General features: G+C 45.6%; 1 protein-coding gene, 1 long non-coding RNA gene and 4 other non-coding genes across 12 annotated transcripts; 1 reads left to right on the forward strand and 5 right to left on the reverse strand.

The window, feature by feature from the left end:
* Positions 1 to 1,771: 1,771 nt before the first annotated feature.
* LOC114802587 (uncharacterized) lies at positions 1,772 to 7,670 on the reverse strand. 6 transcript variants are annotated; one of them, XR_003751743.1, is made up of 9 exons: positions 6,061 to 6,081; positions 4,590 to 5,456; positions 4,173 to 4,220; positions 3,947 to 4,008; positions 3,618 to 3,654; positions 3,327 to 3,384; positions 2,718 to 2,773; positions 2,242 to 2,307; positions 1,772 to 1,962 (listed from the first exon to the last, which is right to left on the reverse strand). It is a non-coding gene; the product is annotated as an uncharacterized LOC114802587 (long non-coding RNA). The 6 variants fall into 6 exon arrangements; XR_003751740.1 differs by lacking the exon at positions 4,590 to 5,456 and having other exon boundaries at positions 6,061 to 7,670; XR_003751742.1 differs by lacking the exons at positions 4,590 to 5,456; positions 6,061 to 6,081 and adding an exon at positions 7,557 to 7,663.
* LOC114802777 (small nucleolar RNA SNORA26) lies at positions 2,375 to 2,492 on the reverse strand. Its single transcript, XR_003751789.1, has one exon. It is a non-coding gene; the product is annotated as a small nucleolar RNA SNORA26 (small nucleolar RNA).
* On the reverse strand, positions 2,847 to 2,964 carry LOC114802775 (small nucleolar RNA SNORA26). The gene has a single exon (XR_003751788.1). It is a non-coding gene; the product is annotated as a small nucleolar RNA SNORA26 (small nucleolar RNA).
* LOC114802778 (small nucleolar RNA SNORA26) lies at positions 3,458 to 3,575 on the reverse strand. Its single transcript, XR_003751790.1, has one exon. It is a non-coding gene; the product is annotated as a small nucleolar RNA SNORA26 (small nucleolar RNA).
* On the reverse strand, positions 3,726 to 3,843 carry LOC114802779 (small nucleolar RNA SNORA26). Its single transcript, XR_003751791.1, has one exon. It is a non-coding gene; the product is annotated as a small nucleolar RNA SNORA26 (small nucleolar RNA).
* usp46 (ubiquitin specific peptidase 46) lies at positions 6,780 to 20,029 on the forward strand. 2 transcript variants are annotated; one of them, XM_029001623.1, is made up of 9 exons: positions 6,780 to 7,203; positions 9,349 to 9,429; positions 14,216 to 14,429; positions 15,260 to 15,498; positions 17,812 to 17,888; positions 18,202 to 18,285; positions 18,673 to 18,870; positions 19,128 to 19,206; positions 19,295 to 20,029. In XM_029001623.1, the coding sequence occupies exons 1-9, from the start codon at positions 7,168 to 7,170 to the stop codon at positions 19,394 to 19,396; spliced, it is 1,110 nt and encodes a 369-aa protein (XP_028857456.1). In that variant the 5' UTR covers positions 6,780 to 7,167; the 3' UTR covers positions 19,397 to 20,029. The 2 variants fall into 2 exon arrangements, with proteins under 2 accessions (XP_028857456.1, XP_028857457.1); XM_029001624.1 differs by lacking the exon at positions 14,216 to 14,429 and having other exon boundaries at positions 7,158 to 7,203.
* Positions 20,030 to 25,195: the final 5,166 nt, after the last annotated feature.

The following is a 25,195-nucleotide window of genomic DNA, read 5'->3' on the forward strand; positions in this document are numbered from 1 at the left end:
AAATTTGTGCGCGAATGGAAGCGTGGGGGAAAGGCCTCCAGCAGCAATCAGGCAAATTACAGTCATTTCAGGAGGAGGCAGGAGTCATAATCACATCAGGAGTTTCTGGTCGAAATAAAAAATGATTGTTTGGTTGTAAACAGACCTCTCAAGCACCTTATTCTCGGACCAACTGCACTCCGATACATTGTGGAGCTCCAGCCTCATTTTTAGCGGGGGCCATTTACGATCGCAACGCTCCGAACCGGCCCGCCAATCTGTCAGCACCATACTGTTCCATTTAAACCACCTAAAAGCTTTCTCCTCTCCGCCCCCCGCTTTTCCTTGATGACGAGTTATTTATTGCACTCGATTCGTTTCACATTTTTGGCAGGGATTTTAATAGGAGTTCTATTGTTCAAGGAATTCTGAGAAAACGGAAACAAAAGGCATGTTGCCCAGCATACTTGCATGGCGTGTTTATATGATGTAGGTTTGTACAGTTATGCTTCTTTCATAGCCGTTCCACGTTTATTATCTGCTGGATTGCAACACACCTTCTGAATCCCAATGATAACCTCAAAGCTCACCCAACACAGAATCAGAAGTAGCTTACAGAAGAAAACGAAGAACATGTCGTTTTAGGGTTTCCAGGCAAACCATTCGCACCCAACTCCACCGCTTTGGCTTGAATGCAAGACGACTGTTGCAGGTGACTCCACTGACACCAAGACGCCGCTGTCAACGTTTGCAGGGGGCACAAGACCATGTGACCTAGCGGTGATGTACCGTTCTGGAGAAGGCGAGGTCGGTGATACTCTGAGGTCAACATGGTCCTGCAGGAGTTGACCAGTGGAAGCAGAGACTGAATGATCGGACCACACACCCATGTGACGTGGCAGAACCTGGCACTTGTGGAAGAGTGGAACACATTGCCTTAGAATAACATCATGAGGCTAGTGAGGAGCATGAGACATTGCTGTCATTAGTGTATATATTTATAAAACTGGTGTCTTGCCTGAATGTCTGTGACTTTTGAATGTCATTGGTCAGTTTGTGTAGTTATGCTTCATGCACTGTTCATTGGTGCCTATGCTTGTTTACTTAAATATTCAAAATGATTCCCATTCTCAATGTCAAGAGAGCAACAAATACAAACTTGGCTGCACATGGCTGTTATTCATAATCAGCATCTAAACAGAACTGCTACTAGAAAGGGGTGACCAAGGAATCAGTGCAGACACGGAACTGTTCATTAGGAAGTCCCATCTTCTTAGCTAAAACAAAGCTGAACATGGATCAACAGAGGCCTGATGCATGAAATTGAAAGGTCCATTGAGTCTGACATACTTAAATTACTTATACTCCACTTGTCACATTTCAACAACGCTTACTTTAAAAAAGTTGAAATTGGTTAAAGACAATGAGACGTTTGCAAAACAATTACTTCTGCCATTCCCTCATGAGACACCCAGAGCAGTGGAGACATGACCTCATAGCTAATTACCACCACTTACTACCACAAGGGCAGCTAACAGTACAGCCGGAGGCCTCATTACATACCTGCTCAGGCACTAGACATTTGTGCAATGGGCATTTATCAGGTACTAATCTTCTACTGTGCCCTTGAGAAGGCCTAATGCACATTTTTATTTTTAAACCACCAAACCCATTCATGGCTCATTACACCTTGATGGAAGAATTTGTAGGGTCCTTTGAGAGTTATTAAGTCAATACTGCAGTTTTCCATGCTTCCATTAGCCACAACTAAGAAGATTAATGAAGACTTAAGTATCTTGTCACTTTTTCTTTATTCAATTGATATATTTAAGCATCTCGGAGGAAAAAAGTTCCTCCGCAATCATCCGTACATCACAATTAAAATGTATCCTCTTGGAAAATTTGAGACATTAAAGACCATGGGGCAAAACATGGGTCACTTCCACAAACATCCAGATTCTAGTAACAGCATTTCAGGAGTAACTGTAGAGGAGAGAGAGAAAAGAAAAGCTCAGAACAATTTACAACACAAATTGCCAAGATGAAATAAGTACGACAGCAAAATACACTAAGAATAGAATAGTACTAGAAAATTCAGGGAATTCCCCATTATTAAAGTCAGTGTCCCCATTCATGGAATAAGCCTAGTCCAATATTAAGAGCACCCCAATGAAGAGCTCCATTCAAAGAGCTTTTAGTCTTAGACTAGGCTTAATCCATGAACAGGAAATAGACCAGAAGTAGTTCTGAAATGGGGCTCACCTGCACACGAACTCAAATGTTCTGCTCCACCCTGCAGTCCTAACAATATTTCCAAGGTATTAAGACCTAAACACCAGAAACCACAAGTTATATTAGCTCATCAGTTCAGAATAAGCTCCAAAATACACCATAGATGTATTTCTCCCGACAGGATCCAAAGCAAGGAAATTGCCTTTACTTTAGGTTTATGAGAGAATTTATCTACCCCCCTGCGTTCGACATTTAGGACACTTAGGGTCATAAATGGGCAAAAAAGGGGGATGAACGTTAGCCAGAAAGAAGCAAACCTCACCCTATAAAAAGTCTTCGTTTTATATCCTACCCCCCTTTAATGGACACGAGAGATAAAGTGAACCTACAGTAGGCAAAGATTTAGGAAATAACTGTGACTAATGTGCAGCATCAACATAGATCAAGGTAGTCGCTTTTAGCAAATTATAGATCAGAATTTATAACTGTTCTGGACATTAATTTACCTTAAGGGCATCACAAACCCATCTGAAACAAGCAGAGGCCTGCCTGGTTCACGGACCTGCAGGTAATGTACAAATACATACTTAACAGCACATCACATGCACTTCACATGGAACAAGTGGTCAAAATATCAGTGTTTCTCCCGACAGGATCCAAAGCAAGGAAATTGCCTTTACTTTAGGTTTATGAGAGAATTTATCTACCCCCCTGCGTTCAACATTTAGGACACTACAGGTCGTAAATGGGCAAAAAAAGGGGATTAACGTCAGCGGGCTTTAATGGACACAAGAGATACACTTAACTTCCAGTAGGCAAAGGTTTAGGGAATAACAGTGACTAATGTGCAGCATCAACATTTACAGTATTTATCAGGATGCCCTCATGCAGAGCGACTTACAATCAGTAGTTACAGGGACAGTCCCCCCCGGAGCAATTTAGGGTTAAGTGTCTTGCTCAGGGACACAATGGTAGTAAGTGGGATTTGAACCTGGTTCTTCTGGTTCATAGGCGAGTGTGTTACCCACTAGGCTACTACCACCCACATATACCAAGGTAGTCGCTTTTAGCAAATTATAGATCAGAAATCATAACTGATCTGGACATTCATTTACCTTAAGGGCATCACAAACCCATCTGAAGCACAAGCGGAGGCCTGCCTGGTTCACGGACCTGCAGGTAATGTACAAATACATACTTAACAGCACATCACATGCACTTCACATGGAACAAGTGCACAAAATATCAGTGTTTCTCCCGACAGGATCCAAAGCAAGGAAATTGCCTTTACTTTAGGTTTATGAGAGAATTTATCTACCCCCCTGCGTTCAACATTTAGGACACTTCGGGTCGTAAATGGGCAAAAAAAAGGGGATGAACATTAGCCAGAAAGAAGCAAACCTCACCCTATAGGTCTTCATTTTCCACAATTTACAGTGGTCCCTAAGAAAGGAATTCAAAACACGTTAAAAAACAGGATTAATGGACAGGAGGCTTCAAGCCCTTTTTAGATGATTTGTTACTCCCGACAGGTCCAGAGGCAGAGGTGTGGCCCCTGCCCCAGGTTTTTGAGAGGTTCGCTCTACCCCCCTTCAATGGACACTAGAGATACAGTGAACCTCCAGTGGGCAAAGCTTTAAGGGGTCAACAGTGATCAAGGTAGTCATATTTAGCAATTTGCAAGGTCACATTAATGAGTCGGAAATGATAAAGCAACACTGTGCTGGTCATTTACCATACAAGGGCATCAGCCACTGCAAACCCCGCTCAACACAGGTAGAGACCTGGTTCATGGTCCTGCAGGTAATGAACAAATATAATAATTACACATCACCAATATAAATTAACAGCATATTACAAGTGTAGCTCACATCTGGATTCAAAGCAAGGACTTCTGAGTTTACACTTAAGATTTTGGAGAATCCTTTATCCACGTTCAGACGTTGTGTGTAATAATTTACCTGTGAAATGTTACTTGTGTGCTGCAGGCGTCCAGATCACCTTAATACCTGGAAAAGACAAACGTGGCACATGAGACCTTTCCACCCACATTTCAAAACCGTACAGCTATACAGGCAACAGATTAACATTGGTAAAGAAACTAGAGTGGGCCATTTATATGGATACACCTTAATAAAATGGGAATGGTTGGTGATATTAACACCCTGTTTGTGGTACATTAGTATTAGTGAGGGGGCAAACTTTTCAAGATGGGTGGAGACCATAGTGGCAATTTTGAAGTCGGCCATCTTGGATCCAACTTTTGTTTTTTTCAATAGGAAGAATGTCATATGACATCAAATTTATCGGCAATTTCACAAGAAAAACGATGGTTTGCTTGGTTTTAATGTAATTTTAATCTTTCATGAGTTACTTACAAGTTTCTGACCACTTATAAAATGTGGTCAATGTGCTGCCCATTGTGTTGGATTGTCAATGCAACCCTCTTTTCCCACTCTTCACACACTGATAGCAACACTGCAGGAGAAATGACAGCACAGGCTTCCAGTATCCGTAGTTTCAGGTGCTGCACATCTCGTATCTTTACACCATAAACAATTGCCTTCAGATGACCCCAAAGATAAAAGTCTAAGGGGGTCAGATCGGGAGACCTTGGGGGTCATTCAACTGGCCCACAATGACCAATCCACTTTCCAGGAAACTGTTCATCTAGGAATGCCCGGACCTGATGTGGTGGTTCACCAACTTGCAGGAAAAAAAACTCAGGGAACGTGCCAGCTTCAGTGCATAAAGAGGGAAACACATCATCATGTAGCAATTTCAAATATCCAGTGGCCTTGAGGTTTCCATTGATGAAGAATGGCCCCACTATCATTGTACCCCATATACCACACCAAACCATCACTTTTGCTGCAGTAGCTGGAGTTTGTATGGGTGCCATTTGTGAGTAGCTAATATCCGCCGAAGGGACGTTCGACTAATGCCACTCTCCAGCGACATGCGGCGAGTGCTACACTGTGGGCTCTTGCTGAATGAAGCTAGGACAGCCACTGATGTTTCTTCATTAGTGACAGTTTTCATGCGTCCACATTTTGACAAATCCAACACTGAACCAGTTTCACGAAATTTAGCAAGCAGTTTGCTAACTGTAGCATGGGAGATGGGTAATCTAGTAGGGTGTCTTGCATTGAAATCTGCTGCAATGACCCGGTTACTGCGTTCACCAGATAGCAACACAATTTTGATCCGCTCCTCACGTGTTAACCTCTTCGACATGTCAATGACTGTGAACAAAGAGAAAATAAATCATGACAGAATAAAGTTGTTAAAAATCAAGCACACCATTGATGTCACATGACCCTCTTCCTATTGGGAAAAAAAAAAAAAAAAGATGGCCGACTTCAAAATGGCCACCACCCATCTTGAAAAGTCTGCACCCTCACATTCACTAATGTGCCACAAACAGGACGTTAATATCACCAACCATTCCCATTTTATTAAGGTGTATCCATATAAATGGACCACCCTGTAGAACAAATCAAGCTTGATCCAGTCGGCAATGAGATCGCCATTGGAGCAGGCCTCCAATGGCCACGTGGGGCCAGACCACGTGGCTCAGCTCAACACGTACAACAAACGTGAAAGCAATACAACTACGAACACCTACACAGAAGCAATGAGGACATGAAGGCAAACAGATGCTACGTTGCATGCAGTAGCCTAACATTAATACATAAAATAACGAAGCGAGCTAGTACACTTCGAAACGTACATTTACGCCCCCATTAAAATCCAAAAACACTTAACAAAATCATGGCGTTTTGGCAAAGCGAAAATCCTACTCAGTTCAGGTTATCAGATGTGGAGGAACAAGAGAAGCTTACACACCTTCCTCGTCGACGCGCCGCTGCAGAAACGGGAAGTCCGGGGGCGGGACTTAAAGCGGTCGCTGCCGCTGGTGAACACGTGACGCGCACGTCGGCGTCTTAAAGGCACACGCACACAGTGAGCGAGTGAATAAGAAGGCCCGGATCCCCCGTGTCTGCAGACGAATGACGCGCAAACGCTGATCGTGTTTCAATCGCCATCGATCCTGGATTAACCGAGGAAAAGCACGACACCTGTGTCTCTATACTGGAATTTTATGCATTAAAATCAGTGACCATGTGTCAAGTGTCTTACGTATGATATTAACCAATAAACAAGCATTGTGTCCCGGTGTTGTGCGCAGTAAGGACATTGGTGTAAGTAAAATTAGCATTAGTAATTTCTAATTTTAATGTGTAATAAATGATAATAATAAACTGGCTAACAGTTCTCTTTTAGAATACATATTGACTATTGTTGTTTCGTTTTATATCTATTCCTTTTATAAAGGTCCATTTATTCACATAGTTATGACATTCTGATGACTATGTAGGTTTAAAAATCCGTATTTCATATAGACAATGTTTTAAACCAATGTCGTACAACTTTAACAGAGCGGTAGTAAGCCTGCTCATCGCGGAAATATCATTGGTCACCAGTCAGAACATGTCGCAGGTTCTCTGTCCTGATTGGCTGGCAGTGCCGTCAGTCAACATCATCTTCTCCCTCGGGTAGGCGGGGCCTATGGAGCTAGGACGCAATCCACTGCTCGCAACCTGCCGCCGCTGGTTATGGATGTCGTATACAAATGCATCCGTAATTTAACAAATTATATAGTTATCGCTACTAGAAATTATGAAGTAGCTAGGCAGCAATAAAGCCGTTCTTTTTTATTTTTATTTCTTTAAAAAAAACTTCGTGCACGATGCACATAGCAGCACACAGGGTTTGAGGGCAGTGAGGATATTCCTTTTGGGCGAAACAGTTACATCCTTCTTTTTTTTTAACAACTGGGATTGCAGCCTGGACTCTTGTCCGAGCTGCGCAACACATTTTTCCCCACCACTATCATTGAAAGCATGTTTTTACTTTCATAAAGATGGCATTGAGGCGGACCCTGTAAACTAAATGACTGTCAGAAATATCGCGTCCATTTGTAATATGGTGAGTAACCCTCGAGTCCTATCAATTGCTAGCTACACCGGACAGGGCATGGTGGGATACCCTTGGTCGAGCTGCCACGAACAAGCCCACTGCTCCTGCTGATCGCATCTTCGGGACTGTGCAAATACTCGCGTGTCTTAATGCGCTGGGCTGAGATGAACCTTTATCGTGCAGCCTTGGCGTCGGGGCCTTTTTCTAAAAGGCGAGATCTTGCTCTAAATGCCGGACGGACGAGCGGAGCATCTTCTGCGACCAGGACGGCGTGAATGAAAGCCCACCACAGACGTCCGAACAGAACAGAACTAGGCTAATCTGTATTTAAGTGGCCATTCAGCACCCGCGGGACGTCGCACCTGCGTCTTCGCGCGTCTCACGCGTTTTCTTGCGGTGGGATGCTGGCATTTGCGAAGTTCCGCCGCCGCCGCCACTTTCGCCCGTAGTTCTGCGCCCCGTCACGTGCCTTCGTGTCGTCAGCCGAGCGCGCGCCGGCCATTTGCATGACGTCATCGCGTGGGTGCCGCTCACCAGTGTGGCCAGACGTACGACAAATGTCGTGTTTGTACGATACCCCCCCGTACGACGTGCGATCTTTAATTCCCAAACTCAAACAATGTGCGATAATTTCAGCCCTTGATAGTACGAAACGGTACAGATCTCTGTTTGCATCTTGGCTGCGCAGACATACTTGCATTGGTCTCTCGTGTCTTTACAGCCAATCAAAACGATGTAACAGATCTATTATAGATCTATTATAATGGCCCGGCGATGTGAAGCGCTGATAACACACGAACTACAGATCCCATAATGCAGTGCTTCATTTGCCTTGCCGGACGCGATCCCGTAAATTTTGGGCCCCTGGTGTAACAAAGTGTAACAACGAGTGGCTTTAGTGCGTATTTGCGTGGCAGAGTTGTAGTTACGCAAGACGCCAAGAGTAAAGCATACGCAACATGGCCATCAGACTTGCAGCAGTGAGTGGGACAGGGAGCCCAGTGGTTACTGGGTGGTTAAGGCCTGTGGCAGTCTCCAGTTGCTGTTGTCAGAGAATACATGAAAACCAAAGATAGCCGAGAAATTCCAGGACTACAGTATAGTCGTCAGGCTTCTCCATTTCACAAGTATCAGGACTGAATGGAAAACTAATTCCAGCTGCCCATTTCACTGGAAAAGTGTCTTAATCCATAGATTTCAGTAGGTTTTATTTAAAAATGTCAGATTAAGCATGTAATAGTTGATTTGTAGAGCATGGAATGTGATATTTTCAGAGACATCCTGAAAAAGTTATGGCACGGCCGAGATAATAAGCGTATAGAGATCTTTTGGTGTGCCTGTTAGACAGAGGAGAATGGGATGAGCTGCATTTTCTGGTGATGCAGGTCCGCAGCTACAAATACACGGCGATGGCCAGTCTTTCTGAACATGTCACCCAGATTAGAATTAAAATACTGAATTCAAATTAAAAAGGGTTTACACACTCCCAACAACCAGTGCAAGTCTCTTTTCTAGATGTGTGACCAGTGTAGCATGTGACCCTGAGCCTTGGATCAGCCAATGATTTAAATGAACAAGTAGTCCACCATAAAGACAATGACAATATTAGTAACACAAGAAGCCAAACTAAACCTCTAAACCAACTTCCTTCTGAACCTTCTAAGAACTGAAGCCACCAAACATTTAATGCCCTTGATGGCATGGCTGCAGTTTGTAGTCCAACCAATTTTTCAAATTCTCTAAGAATATAGCTTAAATATTTTGTATTGTTAATGTTAATTTTATTGCAAAGAATGTACAGTTACACTCTGTTGCAACAAAGCAGATCTCAATTTGTAAAGAAATTAAGTTAATGGAGTCATTGAAAGAAATCATCTTTGATTTGTTACCAGACTCATGTGGTATTAACCACTGCAAACGGTGCCCCAAAAGCCTGCCGTGCCAGCCGTTATTTAATATTTACATCCAGATGTCCATAGCTCTCTGTCCTCCGGTAATGATACTTCGGACACCACGGTGGCTGAGGAGCAAAGGGAACATCGTCTACCACCTGTACACCCAGGCCTGTGTCCCTCGGGCGAGCTTGCGGATTTCACCGTGCAGTGCTTATTGTCGTTTACTGTGGTTAATGACCCTTGTTCTGTCTTCTTGAAGGGCACCAATGCCTCTGCTCTGGAGAAAGACATCGGTCCGGAGCAGTTTCCAATTAATGAACACTACTTTGGATTGGTCAATGTAAGTATCATAATGTTTCTGCTCAAATTTCTAATGTGATCATGGTCAGTATTGAAATTGCTATGCATATTGATTGAAAACCCTTTTTTAAATACTATTACATACAATACTTAATACTATTACATTCATTAATTAATTTATTTGTTTGTTTGTTTGTGCCAAAAATGATAATGTTGATGTTATATCAGGAAATAGTAATATGTCGAGAGTCCACCCAGGCCTAGTCTACTGATCTGACATATGAAAACTACATGCTTACAGCTTTTACTTTTGTGTTACTAAAAAATGCTTTGTGAAACACATTTATTACATGAAACTGTACTATTTAGAGTGCAAAATCTATTTAAAATCATCATCTAAATAATCATCTGAAATGTTACTTTTGTGATTGTCATTGTGAAGCACAGCACATGGTGACACAACAAAATGTGTCCTCTGCTTTTAACCATCACCCTTGGTGAACAGTGGGCAGCCATATTATGCTGTAATATTGCAAGACTACATTACAATTGCAAATGTTCACATTTAATTTGATTTAAGCTACTACATTGAAGCTAAAGATGGAGGTTCTCCTTTATCCTTTACACTGAGGGCAGGTCAGCTTTTACACTTTAGTGGCTATTGATGTCAGGATTGCCTGCAGCTGGGCTCCACACCGGAACTCAATCCTGACGCCCCATAAATGCCGGAAGTTTCCGCCCGTTCGGGGTCGCTGACATTTTCGTGGACTCTCTGCACGAACTTGACCTGGTTTAGTTTCATGTGTTTTTGAGTTCTGGCAATCGCCACACGCCTACGGGTTAGTTTATGTTCTTTATTTAAGTTAAATTCGTTTTCGGCCACCGCGCCAGTCTTTATTTGTATTTCTTTGTTTATTGTTAATAAAACCCCGTTCCCAGCATGTCAGACCTCTGCGCTTCCTTCCCCCGTAAGTCCGTAGTCGTGACAGAATGCCAGCGACCCACCCAAAAGCGCGGAGGTGGAAAACAGAGGAGAAGAAACGCCGCGAAGGACGCAGCGCGGCGCGGCGAACGCGGAGGGCAGGGGAGAGACGCGCCGCCCGTTCTGGTGGAGCGTTTTCTCCCCGAGAAGCCGTGGTACGCGGCGCCACGTGATGACGTCACCCCCGGGAAACTCCGCGAAACCCGGAAGCGACAACGTCGGCGGGTGAGTGGGCGGAGCGAGGACGTGGGCGTCGGCAGCAGCGAGGAAGTGACGTGGGCAGCGAGCGCAGAAGATGCGACCCCCACGATCTTCGGCATGTCGAGCCAAGAACTCTGCGCTCTGCTGGCAAGGCTCCCCATGGACTGGGACGACACGGACGACGACGAGAGCACGGGAGATGAGAGTTGGGCTCCGCCCATCGCACCAGTCTGCGATCGTCGCAAGGTCCGTGGGGACCCACGTCACTTCCAGGGGGGTGAGAAGCGGCAACAACAACGGCGGCGTTCCTCCAGCGAGGAGGTGGGCAGCCTCCAGCCCGAATGGCCAGAGTTCTGCCCATGGGAGCTTATCGCGCCATGGGTCCAGGATGTCCGCAGGGTGGACGACACTCGGAGTCACCGGTGGGAGGACACGGATGACGAAAGCGATGATGACGTGGATTTTTGGTGGGCGGTCGTTGCCGGGATGGCTCCGCCCAGCGTGCGCGTCCGAGGTCATCGCGGCGTCCGTGATGACCCATGTGACTTCCGGGGGTACGAGGTGGACACGGACGACGACCAGGATGACGCCGTTTGGGCAGTCGGTGCCGGGATGGCTCCGCCCATCGCGCCCATCCAGGATCGTCACGAGGTCCGTGGAAACCCACGTCCCTCCCAGCAGTGTGAGGAAAGCTGGTGGAAGAGGGCGACGGGAGGTCGCCAGCCAGCAACTGCGCTGCCGGGACTGCCTCGCAGGGAATCCTCCATTCCTGCTCCAGTCGCCGACCCGCCTTCCCTCTGCCCGGACGTTCCCCAGCGAAATGGCAGCGCAGCACCAGCGCCCACACCTGCTGGAGAAGACGTCCACCCCCCTCCACACCACACACCTACCACCATCTCCAGCGACGTGCCCAGCCCCGTGTGGGACAGCCCAATTGTCCCGGGACCCTTCAGTGGGGCAGCAGACACTGATAAGACCACCACCATCCTATCGTGTCTGCTTGGGTCAGCATGGGGCTGGAGCGCAGCCCTCTGGCAGCAGGGAGAGACAGACCGCAGTTTTCGGGACTTCCAGCAGAGACTGAGGGCGGAGTTTGATCGGCCAGAGCCTGAGCCAGGGATCGAACTCTGCCCCTCCACCACATCCAGCGCCAGTCAGGATCCGGGGCAAGAAGACCAAGCACTGGCGGGCGACGAGAAGGTCGCGCCTCCCGAGATCCTGGCTGTGCCCCCTGAGGAGGTCCCGGAGTGCTCAGAGAGGGAGCCAGACGACCCTCTCTTCTGTCTGTCTCTGTCTGTGTGTGTGTGCGTGGCATATGTGTCCGTATGTCGCCCCCACTTCCCCTCTTTGTGTCCACCAGATGGTGACCCAGCAGCAGAGCCGAACCCCAGGGAGGGAGTTCCCAACCTGACTGCACCGGTCCAAGGTGAGGTGGACGAGCCCCAAGGTACCCCTAAGTCCAGCCGGGGGGGGTGCTCCCCCAAAGAATTTTTTGGGGGGGTGCAGTTCGGGTTGGGGACTCCTCCTGAGGGGAGGGGAGGTGGGGAAGCGATGGAGCTGGGTCCTCCGGTAGCCAGTGAGGAGGGCGGGCCAGGCATGGGCCTGCGTCTGCCTCCAGAGGGGTGGAGCGCCATAGAGCCCCCGGGTAGGCATGAGGACCCAGCTGGGACAGGCAGGAAGAGGGCCTGCTTGTCCCAACGGACGCAGAAGGGGCTAGCCGGATGGTCTGGCAATGCCCCCCCCTTGGCACCAGGGCCGTGCAGCGAGAGGGGCTGCATAGTCCCAGAAGGCACCAGCCTGGGGTGCCTGGAACAGTCGCCGGAGGCTCTGGGACAATCTCCCTGCGCGGTGCAGGGGGTGACAAAAGACGTGTCAGAGGGGACATGTGGAGACAGGGCCCACACGTACCCAGATGGATCGGCCCTGATTATTGTGTGCAGGTACGGGAGTCCGGGGCCGCCATGCGGGACCACGCCGGGGAGCCAGGCCGAGGGTCCGGGGCCGCCATGCGGGACCACGCCGGGGAGCCAGGCCGAGGGTCCGGGGCCGCCATGCGGGACCACGCCGGGGAGCCAGGCCGAGGGTCCGGGGCCGCCAAGCGGGACCACGCCGGGGAGCCAGGCCGAGGGTCCGGGGCCGCCACGCCTGACCACGCCGGGGAGCCAGCCCGAGGGTCCGGGGCCGCCACGCCTGACCACGCCGGGGAGCCAGCCCGAGGGTCCGGGGCCGCCACGCCTGACCACGCCGGGGAGCCAGCCCGAGGGACCGGGGCCGCCACGCCTGACCACGCCGGGGAGCCAGCCCGAGGCACCGGGGCCGTCACGCCTGACCACGCCGGGGAGCCAGCCCGAGGGACCGGGGCCGTCACGCCTGACCACGCCGGGGAGCCAGCCCGAGGGACCGGGGCCGCCACGCCTGACCACGCCGGGGAGCCAGCCCGAGGGACCGGGGCCGCCACGCCTGACCACGCCGGGGAGCCAGCCCGAGGGACCGGGGCCGCCACGCCTCACCACGCCGGGGAGCCAGCCCGAGGGACCGGGGCCGCCACGCCTGACCACGCCGGGGAGCCAGCCCGAGGGACCGGGGCCGCCACGCCTGACCACGCCGGGGAGCCAGCCCGAGGGACCGGGGCCGCCACGCCTGACCACGCCGGGGAGCCAGCCCGAGGGACCGGGTCCTCCAAGTGGAGGATACAGCAGGGCAGGAGCCCTGTGGTTGCCGCCGTCCGCCCCGCCGCCTCCACTGATGGTACTGTTGGGGCTCCGAGGACGTAGCCCTTGGAGGGGGGGCTCTGTCAGGATTGCCTGCAGCTGGGCTCCACACCGGAACTCAATCCTGACGCCCCATAAATGCCGGAAGTTTCCGCCCGTTCGGGGTCGCTGACATTTTCGTGGACTCTCTGCACGAACTTGACCTGGTTTAGTTTCATGTGTTTTTGAGTTCTGGCAATCGCCACACGCCTACGGGTTAGTTTATGTTCTTTATTTAAGTTAAATTCGTTTTCGGCCACCGCGCCAGTCTTTATTTGTATTTCTTTGTTTATTGTTAATAAAACCCCGTTCCCAGCATGTCAGACCTCTGCGCTTCCTTCCCCCGTAAGTCCGTAGACGTGACAATTGACAAAATATTGTCCTATTTCTCCATAGTTTCTGAATTAATAAGTGTATATTCTTCTGTTCTGAAGCATATAAGTGTTTGGGTATGTATCAGTCATTGATCAGTTGATCAGGCATTATCATTGATAAAAAATGTATTTCTCATGCATTGTGTTTTACTTGGATGTCTAATTGTTCATTACCTGTCTCAGACCTGTTTAAATGTGGATGCACAGTTCCGTCAGTATTTCTTGGGTTGCCATGGAGCAATGATTATATTATAGCCATGGGGAGATTCTGTGTATCACAATTTTACAAAGTTAAATTTAATGCCGGTGTTAATGTGAAACAGTGTGCTTTCATTCGGGTTGCTGAGAAACTCTGACGTGTTTACAGCATGAAATGCACACAGTGACCCGGTTAATGCAGAGTGAAGCATGCATCGTCACACTGACTCGCAGACATAATTGGACTCTCTGTGTCACTGTCCCTCTTATCTTCTCTCTCTGTTTTCTGTGTGTTGGTCCAACCCCATTGCACTTTGTCAGTTCGGAAACACATGTTACTGCAACTCGGTGCTGCAAGCCCTGTATTTCTGCCGGCCGTTCAGGGAGAACGTACTGGCCTACAAGGCGCAGCAAAAGAAAAAGGAAAACCTCCTCACCTGCCTGGCAGACCTGTTCCACAGCATTGCAACACAGAAGAAGAAGGTGGGGGTCATCCCACCGAAGAAGTTCATCTCACGGCTGCGTAAAGAGAACGGTGAGATCCCAGGGCCTTAGAACTGATCCAGGGACAGAATTGCTATTGTGTTATCCAGAGAACTGGGCACAGTTCATTGTCTCAGAGGAAATTCCGTAGGCCATGGTAGGGCAGCAATGGCTAACCTAGTATCCATTGTTAGTATTTAGCCAATATGCAATTACGTTCAAAGCCACAGAACAGCGTAAAGTCTACCAAGGATTTATCTCTGAATTTGGTGTTTGGTTTATCGAACATGGTGCCCAGTGCATAATGAGCTGGGTTCTGGGCTCAGCCCCAGAGGATAAGCTAGGTATGAGGCTCATATTTGTGTTGGGTGGAGAACGCAGGTGTGGGGTTGATGCATGTTGGGGGGTGAGGTGGGGTCTCTTGACAGCAGAGCTGGCATTCAGGATAAAGGGGGATTGTTCTGCAGTTTCATTTCAGGCTTCTGTCCAGATGAATGAACAATGCCATGCTCTGTCAAAGATGTGGTCTGGTCAGCTGACTTGACACTCACACACACAAAGCACAATGAACACACTTGATATTTATTCATCTATGTGATATGATGCATGCGTAAAAACAATTTTTGCATATGGATGAAAAATATGGTTATTCAGTTGTTTTTAGTCACCCTTTATTTATTGCTCGTTACAAAACGAGTGTGGAGAAAATGTCAAAATTGTATTCTATGAGAGCACATCCTCGCATCCCACATATCATACTTAAATGGTTCTGCAATGGTTCTGCAGTCTGAGCAACTCAGAGGAGCAATAGCTAGCAAGAGCAGGGACTTCTTATCAGTCATCAATGTTTCACTAGCTGCTGCTCTCTGTTGTCCCCCACAGACCTTTTTGATAACTACATGCAGCAAGATGCCCACGAGTTCCTCAACTACCTGCTGAACACGGTGGCAGACATTCTGCAAGAGGAGAAAAAGCAGGAGAAGCAGAACGGACGTCTCAAGAACAACGGGACCGCTGTTGCCACAGAGACAGAGCTAGAGAACAAGACGGAGGCCACCTGGGTCCATGACATTTTTCAGGGCACTCTGACCAATGAAACGCGCTGCCTGAATTGTGAAACGGTGAGACTTCAACTCTGTCTCATTCTTTGTGTAGCCAATTCAAGTCAACTTTATTTCAGAAGCACTTTAACAGCAGTTCCACTGCCCCAAAGCGCAGTACAAACATAAGACATAAACGGACATACAAATATACACAAGAAGTACAATGCAAAATACATGGAGAGTAAAGCTTTGAGAAGGCTAAAGAAAACAGCATAAAATACACGGAGATTCAAAATGTATAAGTCCTGGAAAGCTAAAGAGATCATAAGAGTTTTAAGCCTGTGTTTAAAAGCAGAGGATAACAAAGGCTCTGTTGCCCTGTTGATTAAGGTGAAATTGAGGAATGTGAAGGAGGGCGTTGCCGTTACTGTCCATTTAGAGCCTTAAAAAACATCAAAAAAAGGTTTTTTAATGGAATTCTAGAATTAACACAGCAACCAGTGCAGTGAAGCTAGAACTGGTTTAATGTGTTGACTCTTTTTAGTACCCATCAGCAAGCGCCTGCAGCATTCTGGACCAGCTAAAGCCATGATAATAGTGACTGGGGGAGACCAAAATACAGTGTTGCAGTAGTGAAGCCTGATGTAATAATAGCATGATCTCAATAATAGCATGATCTCAAAATCATTATAATGTAGAAAGGGCTTAATTTATACTAAGATTCTCAGATGATAAAAACGTATCTGCTTGTCCATTTTACAATTGCTATCCATGATTACACCCAGGTTCCGCATCGAGGGCTAAACATAAATTTAGGGCAATTATTAGTGCCATTGGACATAAAATTCAAAACATCTGAAGATCACAGCCATTCATTGAGGTCATCTAGGCAGTAAGTAATCATTTTTAAAAAACTGGTGTCTGTCCATTTTAGAGGTAGATTTGTGTATCATCAGCATGAAAATGGTATGAAATTTTATATTTTCTTTAAACGGTTCCCAGTGGGATTGTGTATAACAGGAGCCCAAAAGGATGTACAGTCACCAATGCTCACAGCAAAACTTCTGTCAGAAAGGTTGGATCTAAAACACTCTAGTGCAGTCCCCACACAATGCTCCAGTCGGCAGATTAATATATTATGGTAAATTGTACCAAATGCTGCTGTAAGGTCTAGCAGTACAAGGATGGCATGGTCACAAGAATCAGCAGCTAATAGCAGATCATTATAAACCTTCAACAAAGCAGTCTCCATGCTATTTAGGGCTTTAAATCAAGGTTCAACGATCTTGTGGCCCAGTTTCTCCAGATGCTTCGAAATAATCAGGGGTTTAGAAATCGGTCTAAATCTATTGAGAGTGATTGGGTCTAGATGCGGTTTCTTGATCATTGGTTGCAACAAAGCTTTTTTGAAGTAAGCTGGGATAATGCCAGAGGTTAGGCTAGTGATAAGCAATGTCTGAATATAGGGACCAAAAACCATCTGTGGTAGCAGGTGATAATTTCATATTTGTAATCACTTCCTCAGTGATCGACAGAGACACTGGCTCAAACTGACTAAAGGATGTTGAGCATGAAGATAAAGCAAAGTGGTCATGTGAGGGAGTGTAATGAGGGGGTGTAATGAGGGCTGTTTTCAATATTGTATTGTCCAGACAATTGGCATGAGTGCCATTAAGAGCAGCATTGATGGTACAGAAGAGAATTCCAGGCTTGTGACAATTGTTACAAAGTATTTATATTTTTGAACTGTTCCAGTTTTAACTGTTCCTTGGTATATGCACAGTTTTTCCTTTAGAATGTCTAATGACACCTGCAGCCAATTCTTTTTCCTCAGGCGCTCAGCCTTCCTGCATTCACGTGCAACTGAACGAGTGACGTTGTTAAGCCATGGTTCAGATTTAACCTTAGGACACAGGGTTTTATACGCTCTATCCTCTATTCCAGCAGAAGGTTGTCTCGCATGAGATGAGTAGATCATTCAAATGCCGAATGAGCTGGTAGTGATTCAGCATTGCATTTGATAAGAGTATGAGGGCACACATCACGTTGTGAGAGGAGCAATGTATTATTTTGACTGATGTAAATATTCGGGTACTTTGAGTCATTATTGTCTTGTCCGCAGAGCTCAATGTCACCTGCCTACACACATTGGCACAAACACATTTACAGGCACATATGCAATCCCATCAGCATTTCAAAGACTGTGTTAAGGCAGTGTGTGTGTGCGTGCGTGTGTGTGTGTGTGTGTGTGTGTGTGTGTGTGTGTGTGTGTGTGTGTGTGTGTGTGTGTGTGTGTGTGTGAAAATTAAAAATGAGACCAGAGTTATGTGCAGCTGGGAGAGTACACCAACGATAAACACACATTCACTCATCCTCCTATTCCACCTGCAGGTCAGCAGCAAAGATGAGGACTTCCTGGATCTGTCTGTGGATGTGGAGCAGAACACATCAATAACACACTGCCTCAGGTACTCAAACACACAACTTTCTTTCTCTCTCTCTCACACACACACACACACACTATAAGCACACTTTCAGACATTTAATGTGAAACACTTTTATGACTCGTTTAGAATTTGAATCCAGAGAGACTTAAAATCAGTAGTTACAGGGACAGTCCCCCCGGTGCTTCTCAGCGTTAAGTGTCTTGGTAGTAAGTGGGGTTTGAACCTTTTCAATACTAAACACCGTACCACCAAAAAAGAGAACATACCCTCTTCCAATGCCAGATGTTTAATGAGTGGAATGTATTGAAGTGTGGGGTGTTGTCTATCCCTACAGGGACTTCAGTAACACAGAGACCCTGTGCAGTGAATATAAATACTACTGTGAAACATGCTGCAGCAAACAGGAAGCACAAAAACGGTCAGTATGTCCCAAGCAGAGTGTATGTCTCTGCACACTGCATTTATTGTTCCTTCATTTTAATGTGTATTTTATGCCATTTAAGTTTCTGAAAGCTAGTCCAGACTCTTCATTAACTGTGAAGTATAATAGATATTCTGTGTGACAGTGCACCATTGCATGCATGCATTGTTATTTACTGTGTGATTAGGTTCATGCTTTGGTCCATATGTCCATGTGTCAATCTCATTGTGTATTTTGTACCACTTGATGTGTGTCTGTTTCTGTAACTTTGTATATATTTAGTATGTATTGTGTGTCTGTCTCTGTGTGTGAAGTACTTGTGTGTGCTTTCTTGTGAATTGATTGTGTGCATAATTATCTCCATGTACATCCTGATGCCTTTAGGATGCGAGTGAAGAAGTTGCCCATGATCCTAGCACTCCACCTGAAACGTTTTAAGTACATGGAACAGCTGCACCGTTACACCAAGCTCTCCTACCGCGTGGTCTTCCCCCTGGAGCTTCGGCTCTTCAACACCTCCGGAGATGCCGTGAACCTTGACCGAATGTACGACCTGGTCGCCGTGGTTGTGCACTGCGGCAGGTAGGCAGACGTCCAAAGACACAGCATGGACACACGCATATTCAATTCACATAAACATGAGTTACTCAGTTCCAGGGTGAGCAGGGTCACTGTTTATAAGAAATAAGAACTCTATTGACACGCAAGCCAAGTACGCTTACTTCAGTCAGATTAAATGTATACAATCACACCAGATGATATTATAAACTCACACAGCTAGGCGGCGCGCACTTTCGAGTGTTTGTTGAGTTATTGAGTGAGATTTTCCTGTGCGTCAGTGGGCCAAACCGAGGACACTACATCACCATAGTCAAGAGTCACGGCTTCTGGCTGCTGTTTGATGATGACATCGTTGAGGTACGTGAGATCCATCTCGTAATGACTGAGGTCTGCATAAGCTATATCGTTAACCATTTCTTGCGTTCTTTCTTTCTTTCCTTCTCAGAAAATTGATGCCCAAGCCATAGAGGAGTTCTATGGTCTGACTTCTGACATTTCCAAGAACTCAGAATCTGGCTACATTCTCTTTTATCAGTCCAGGGAATAACGTGGGAGAGATTAAAAGAGAAAGGGAGGTAGGGAGTGTGGGAACATACATAGCCAGAGCAGGATGACCCTGAGGCTGACCTCAACCCCCTCGTAACCCTTGAGTACCTCCCCAGAGACATGTGCCAATATCCCAACCTCCGAACGCTCTCGACCCATGAACTTGTGCTGGGTTTCCCCCTACGTTTGCCAACTCTGCTTTTCTGAGGCTCCCATCCTCAGCTCACTCAATACCTTCTCGCAATCTTGCTCACTCTCACTTTTCTGTCCTTGCTCTATTTGTTAGTAATCAGTTACCTGCATCTGAAAGGCACTTTAGAGGAAATGCAGACGAGAAACTAAACTCTTTCCGGGGGATTCAAAGGAAACAAAGAGCTAAGAAAAAAAAAAAAAAACAGAAGAACCCTGACTGCTCGCAGCTTCTCTCATGGGGCTCCAGTGCCCAGTAGTGATTTTCTATAGTTTTATATATTGTACCTGTGTTTGTTCGTATTTTCATACCCACCCAATTCTTCTTAGGAACTTAGTGTCAACCAAGTTAGACACACTGGTTAGATACACACACTCTACATATGTATACAGTACAGGCCAAAAGATTGGACACACCTTCTCATTTTCTGTTTTCTTTAATTTCATGACCATTTACATTGGTAGATTCTCACTGAAGGCATCAAAACTATGCATGAACACATGTGGAGTTATGTACTTAACAAAAAGTGGAGACCTGGCCTCCACAGTCACCGGACCTTAACCCAATCCAGATGGTTTGGGGTGAGCTGGACCGCAGAGTGAAGGCAAAGAGGCCAACAAGTGCTAAACACCTCTGGGAACTCCTTCAAGACTGTTGGAAAAGCATTTCAGGTGACGACCTCTTGAAGCTCATCGAGAGAATGCCAAGAGTGTGTAAAGCAGTAATCAGAGCAAAGAAACTAGAATATAAAACATGTTTTCAGTTATTTCACCTTTTTGTTAAGTACACAACTCCACATGTGTTCATTCATAGTTTGATGCCTTCAGTGAGAATCTACCAACGTAAATGGTCATGAAAATAAAGAAAACACATTGAATGAGAAGGTGTGTCCAAACTGTCTGAAATAGCAGGCAGCAAGCTAACGCTAACACAATGGGAATAATTAGCAACCCAATGTGCCGAACAGAACAGGAATATGTATTTCCTCTTGTCAGCATGCTAACCCAAAGTCCGTGGCTTTGGAAAAAAGCTTTATTTAACTCCCTTCTTTAGCATCTTGTCCAGCTAGCTGTTCTAGTTTTGTGCTAGTACTGCATAGCTACATACTGTAAACACAGACAGATGCAATATAGCTTCCACTGGGCACAACCATCTGGACTTTAAATAGGTTTGAACTAAGCTCAAACCCCAGACACTGATATGAAAGGAAATATCTTATGAAATAGTTCATGCTTATTATTAACCTGGAAGCTTTTAGCATACGCTGGAATGTTTTGGCCAATTTTATCATCAATCAAAATTATGAAATAGGTCTTGAAATTAATCACAAGCATGTTGACACCAAAGACGGAGGCATTTTTGTAACATTTTCTTCCATTTTCTTGAAATTCCTGTGTTCCACTTGTGTATCTTTTATTTTGTGCAAGCATGTTGAAAGGCAGGCACCGAGTGAACACTGCAGGGTGCTGCTAGCTACGTCTTCTCAACCAGTGTGTCGAGTGGTGAGTAAGGTGGCCACAAAGTCCATGTCAGGCAGGACACTCTGAGCAAGGACAGGCTTTCTAAACTACCAGTTCACTCAAGAGGACCTGTATTTCACGTCAGCACGGGGCTCTTGCTCTGCATGGACTGGCCAGTTTCTTCTAGTCCTGCACGCCTCACTAATGCAACAGTCTTTCAGTCAAAGCACCCGAAGAACTGAACAATTCAGCCTATGAGAAGAGCCCTGAAGTAGCTCATAGTGTCCTCCATGACCTGGACCTGGTGGCCGCCGTGGTGGTGATGCTGCAGGTGAGCGGGCCAGTGTGGCACGTCGAGCATTTTCTTTCGAGAAAAAGCAGAGAGCAGCACGAGAGGTTGAACTAAGGTGAACGCATGTTGTCCATGTTATTTCCTTTGTGTTGCGTGAGTAGGAGGTGGCCTGGTTTTTGTGGCCTGGGTGAGATGACACTGGAGCTTTCACACAAAGAGAACTCAAGGAGGATAGATTCTCCAACAATACAGGGTTAGGATTATATAACTTTCTTATGTAACACGCACAGTCTTTTTTTTTTCAGCGATAAATTATGTTTAATCTAGGGAAGTATACATATTGTCATTATTTTTGATGTCCTGCCACACTCTTCCATATATGTATGTATGTATGTATGTATGTATGTATGTATGTATGTGGAAGAGGCCACATGAAAAGGTTTTGTTGTTTTAAAATATTTAAGTATTTCATATTGTATTCCCCTGCTCCTGTCTGCTGTTATTAATGCTAGTTGTATCTGGTTTCATCTGAAATGCACGTTGATCATGTTTAAGCACAGTGGGATGTCCCTATAGGGAAGTGTGTGCTGCGAACCAGGTCGGTTGTGGTGTTGGATGGTCTTTTGTCCAGTAGAGTGTCGTACCGTGTTTGGTTACATCTGTCTGATTGTCCGTCGTGTCTATTTACTACCACCACCGCTAGGCTGTGAAATACTCACAATGCTGTTTTTTTGTTTTTGAAGATGTCCTAATCCCTGTACCCAATCATGTCACCGTGAGCATTTTGTCACTTTATGGGTGTGTGTTGAGATTACAACACACCATTATTACTGTGAAAAATCTTGTATGGTTTTGTTTTGTTGGCCAGTGTTGCAGCAGACAACAGAGCTCTGCCCTGTGCCTATTATATGTCTTTGGTTTGAAACAGAACCTGAATTAATGCTCTTTGAACGTGGCCATTCATTCCAAGAAATATGTATGTTTGTTAATGTGTAGGAAAGAGACTCGTTCAGGTGCAATAACTGTTCACTAACTTTTAACTATATATGTATATGGGTAATCCAACTCAACCTAACCTTGGTGCAAATGTACGATCCTTGTCACTGCATCTTCATCTGCACAGTGTTTCGACTATGGCTGGACTACTGTTCAGTGGAGTCATATCAGTGTCTGTATGATTAACTTGTTTTGTCACATTAACTCACAGTGATGCTGCATAAGCTGGTTTTTACACGTTTGGAAATTGTGCACCTTTGTTTGAGGACATCAGCTGTGTCTGGTGCTGGTCATGCTAATGCAAACCCTAATTTTCTGTGAAGGTGAAAGTCCCTAACGTTATGTGAGGATGGCAATGTATGTGGCAATACACAGACACAGCAACAGCGTACACACACTCCGCCAAGAAATCTCAGTAAGTAGGGGTGACTTGCATACAAACTTGCACAGTGAATCTCAAAGAGCACTATTTTACTTGATAAAATATTAGTGTACATAGGTTTTATGTAGAAATGTCTCATAGGATTAAATCTATTTTTAAATGGATATATCACGGAGACTGAAGATCAATAAATGCATAAATCAACTGGAATTGTTTTTGGAACTGGATTATTCGGTTTTCGGGTCATCCCTGCACTTCATGTCTGACAAGTTTGTTTTACAGTGGAATAAATGCACCCAACAGCACCAAAGGTGCTGTGCTGTTCTGACTAGTGTTATCGGCATAACCTATGTGACTAATCTTCCAAGCTCGTGTAAATAACGCCATAGTGTCCACCAGAGCCAACCCACTGAACTCATACAATCTTATTATTCTTGTATTCTCACAATATCCGCATTTGAATTTATTTCTGTAGCTGACCCATCACATCAACAAATAAACTGTAATTTTCTGGTCAGGTTACTAGTATCAACTGTAAGTGCACTTTACTAGAGGACAACTAAAATGCTTTAATAAAAACTTTGGAATTTTTTTTCTCCAATAAAAACAATTACCTGATTTCTGGTGGTTTTTCTGTTTGCCGTTTTGACTGCCATTATGCTTTCGGCTGCAATGTTCTGTTCAGTAATTATTGGGGTACACATGCAACCACTCTTGCCTTTGTTTTCTGGAAAACATGGATCTGTCCTACATTCACACTTTATTTTTATGGATTTGGTTCCTGCTCAGGTAACTCTACAGGAAAAAAAAAGTTGTATGTTTTAATAATCAGTGTTTGATCATTGATCATGTAACGATGTTAAAAGTCGCCCTTGTAAATAGTCTGGATCAGTGTTAAATTTCTAGTAAACATTCGGGCCCAAATAACTTCAACTGGAAGAAAGGGGAGGATGAGTGATGGATGGCATAATGAATATAAGTATTCACAGCTCAATACTTTGTTGATGCACCTTTGGCAGCAATTACAGCCTGAGGTCTTTTTGTATATGATGCCACAAGCATGGCACACCTATTTTGCCTCTCACTGTAGGGATGTAATGGCCTGGTGATGAGGGGTGCCTGGTTTTCTACAAACGTGACGCCTGGAATTCACACCAAAGAGTTCAATCTTTGTCTCATCAGACCAGAGAATTTTGTTTCTCATGATCTGAGAGTCCTTCAGGTGAGTTTTCACAAACTCCAGGCAGTCAGCTGTGTGCCTTTCACTAAAGAGTGTCTTCTGACTGGCCACTCTACCATACAGGCCTTATTGGTGGATTACTGAAGAGACGATTGTCCTTCTATAAGGTTCTCCTCTGCCCACAGATGACCTCTGGAGCTCTGACAGAGTGACCACCAGGTTCTCTTCTACCCTGATTGCTCGGTTTAGGTGGCCGGCCAGCTCTAGGAAGAGTCCTGGTGGTTTTTAACTTCTTCCACTTATGGACGATGGATGTCACTGTGCTCAATGAGACCTTCAAACAGCAAAAAAAAATTCTGTAACCTTCCTCAGATTTGTGTCTCGAGACAAACCTGTCTCAGAGGTCTACACACAAATCCATTGCACTTCATGCTTGGTTTGTGCTCTGACATGAACTGTCCACTGTGGGACTGTATATAGACTGATGTGTGTCTTTCCAAATCATGTCCAAACAGGACTCCAAATAAGCTGCAGAAACATCTCATGGATGATCAGGGGAAACAGGATGCACCTAAGGTCAATTTTGAGCTTCATGGCAGAACTGTGAATACTTATGTTTTTTTTTATATATATAAATGTGACAAAACCTAATTTTCATTATGGGGTGTTGTTTGTAGAATTCTGAGGGATTTAATCCAGTTTGGAATAAGACTGTAAAAGTGAAAAAGTGAAAGTCACTGTGATACACAGAACAGCACACGGTGCACACAATGAAATGTGTCCTCTGTATTTAGCCATCATCCTTGGTGAGCAGTGGGCAGTCATGAAAGGCGCCCAGGGAGCAGTGTGTGGGGACGGTACTTTTGCTCTAGCCATAGCAAGCACATCACAAAATGTGGAAAAAGTGATGTGCTGTGAATACTTTCTGGATGTACAGTAATTATACATTTACAGTAATTTAAACTTTTGTTTACTTTTGTTAGGTTACATAGAGTAAGTAATACATTACATTAGGTCCTCATAAAGATTGGAATATCTGAGTGTGTGTGTGTGTGTGTGTGTTTGTGAGAGAGAGAGAGAGAGAGATGCTAATTCTCCCACTCAGAAAGTATTCGGTTAAATAATTTCTGACGTCTGTGCACAGTCAAGGACATCAACTTGGCTCATACTTTTCACCCAAGACATTGAAGAAGTGGAAATGGATTCAGACTGAGAGGTGAAGTGGGAAGATTACAATGCCGTTTGCGTATGTGTGTGAGGTCAGGTGGTTAGGTAAGTGTTAGAATGGGGTACTGTATTG

The sequence above is a fragment of the Denticeps clupeoides genome, chromosome 13 (assembly GCF_900700375.1).
Source record: "Denticeps clupeoides chromosome 13, fDenClu1.1, whole genome shotgun sequence".
Classification (NCBI taxonomy): domain Eukaryota; kingdom Metazoa; phylum Chordata; class Actinopteri; order Clupeiformes; family Denticipitidae; genus Denticeps; species Denticeps clupeoides.

Bases quoted from the DNA above. Each gene is read 5' to 3' on its own strand.
- usp46 (XM_029001623.1), top strand. From the start codon at position 7,168: ATGACTGTCAGAAATATCGCGTCCATTTGTAATATG. The intron at 15,499-17,811 runs GTGAGACTTCAA...TTCCACCTGCAG, and splicing joins GCTGCCTGAATTGTGAAACG to GTCAGCAGCAAAGATGAGGA. The intron at 18,871-19,127 runs GTAGGCAGACGT...CCTGTGCGTCAG, and splicing joins GTGGTTGTGCACTGCGGCAG to TGGGCCAAACCGAGGACACT.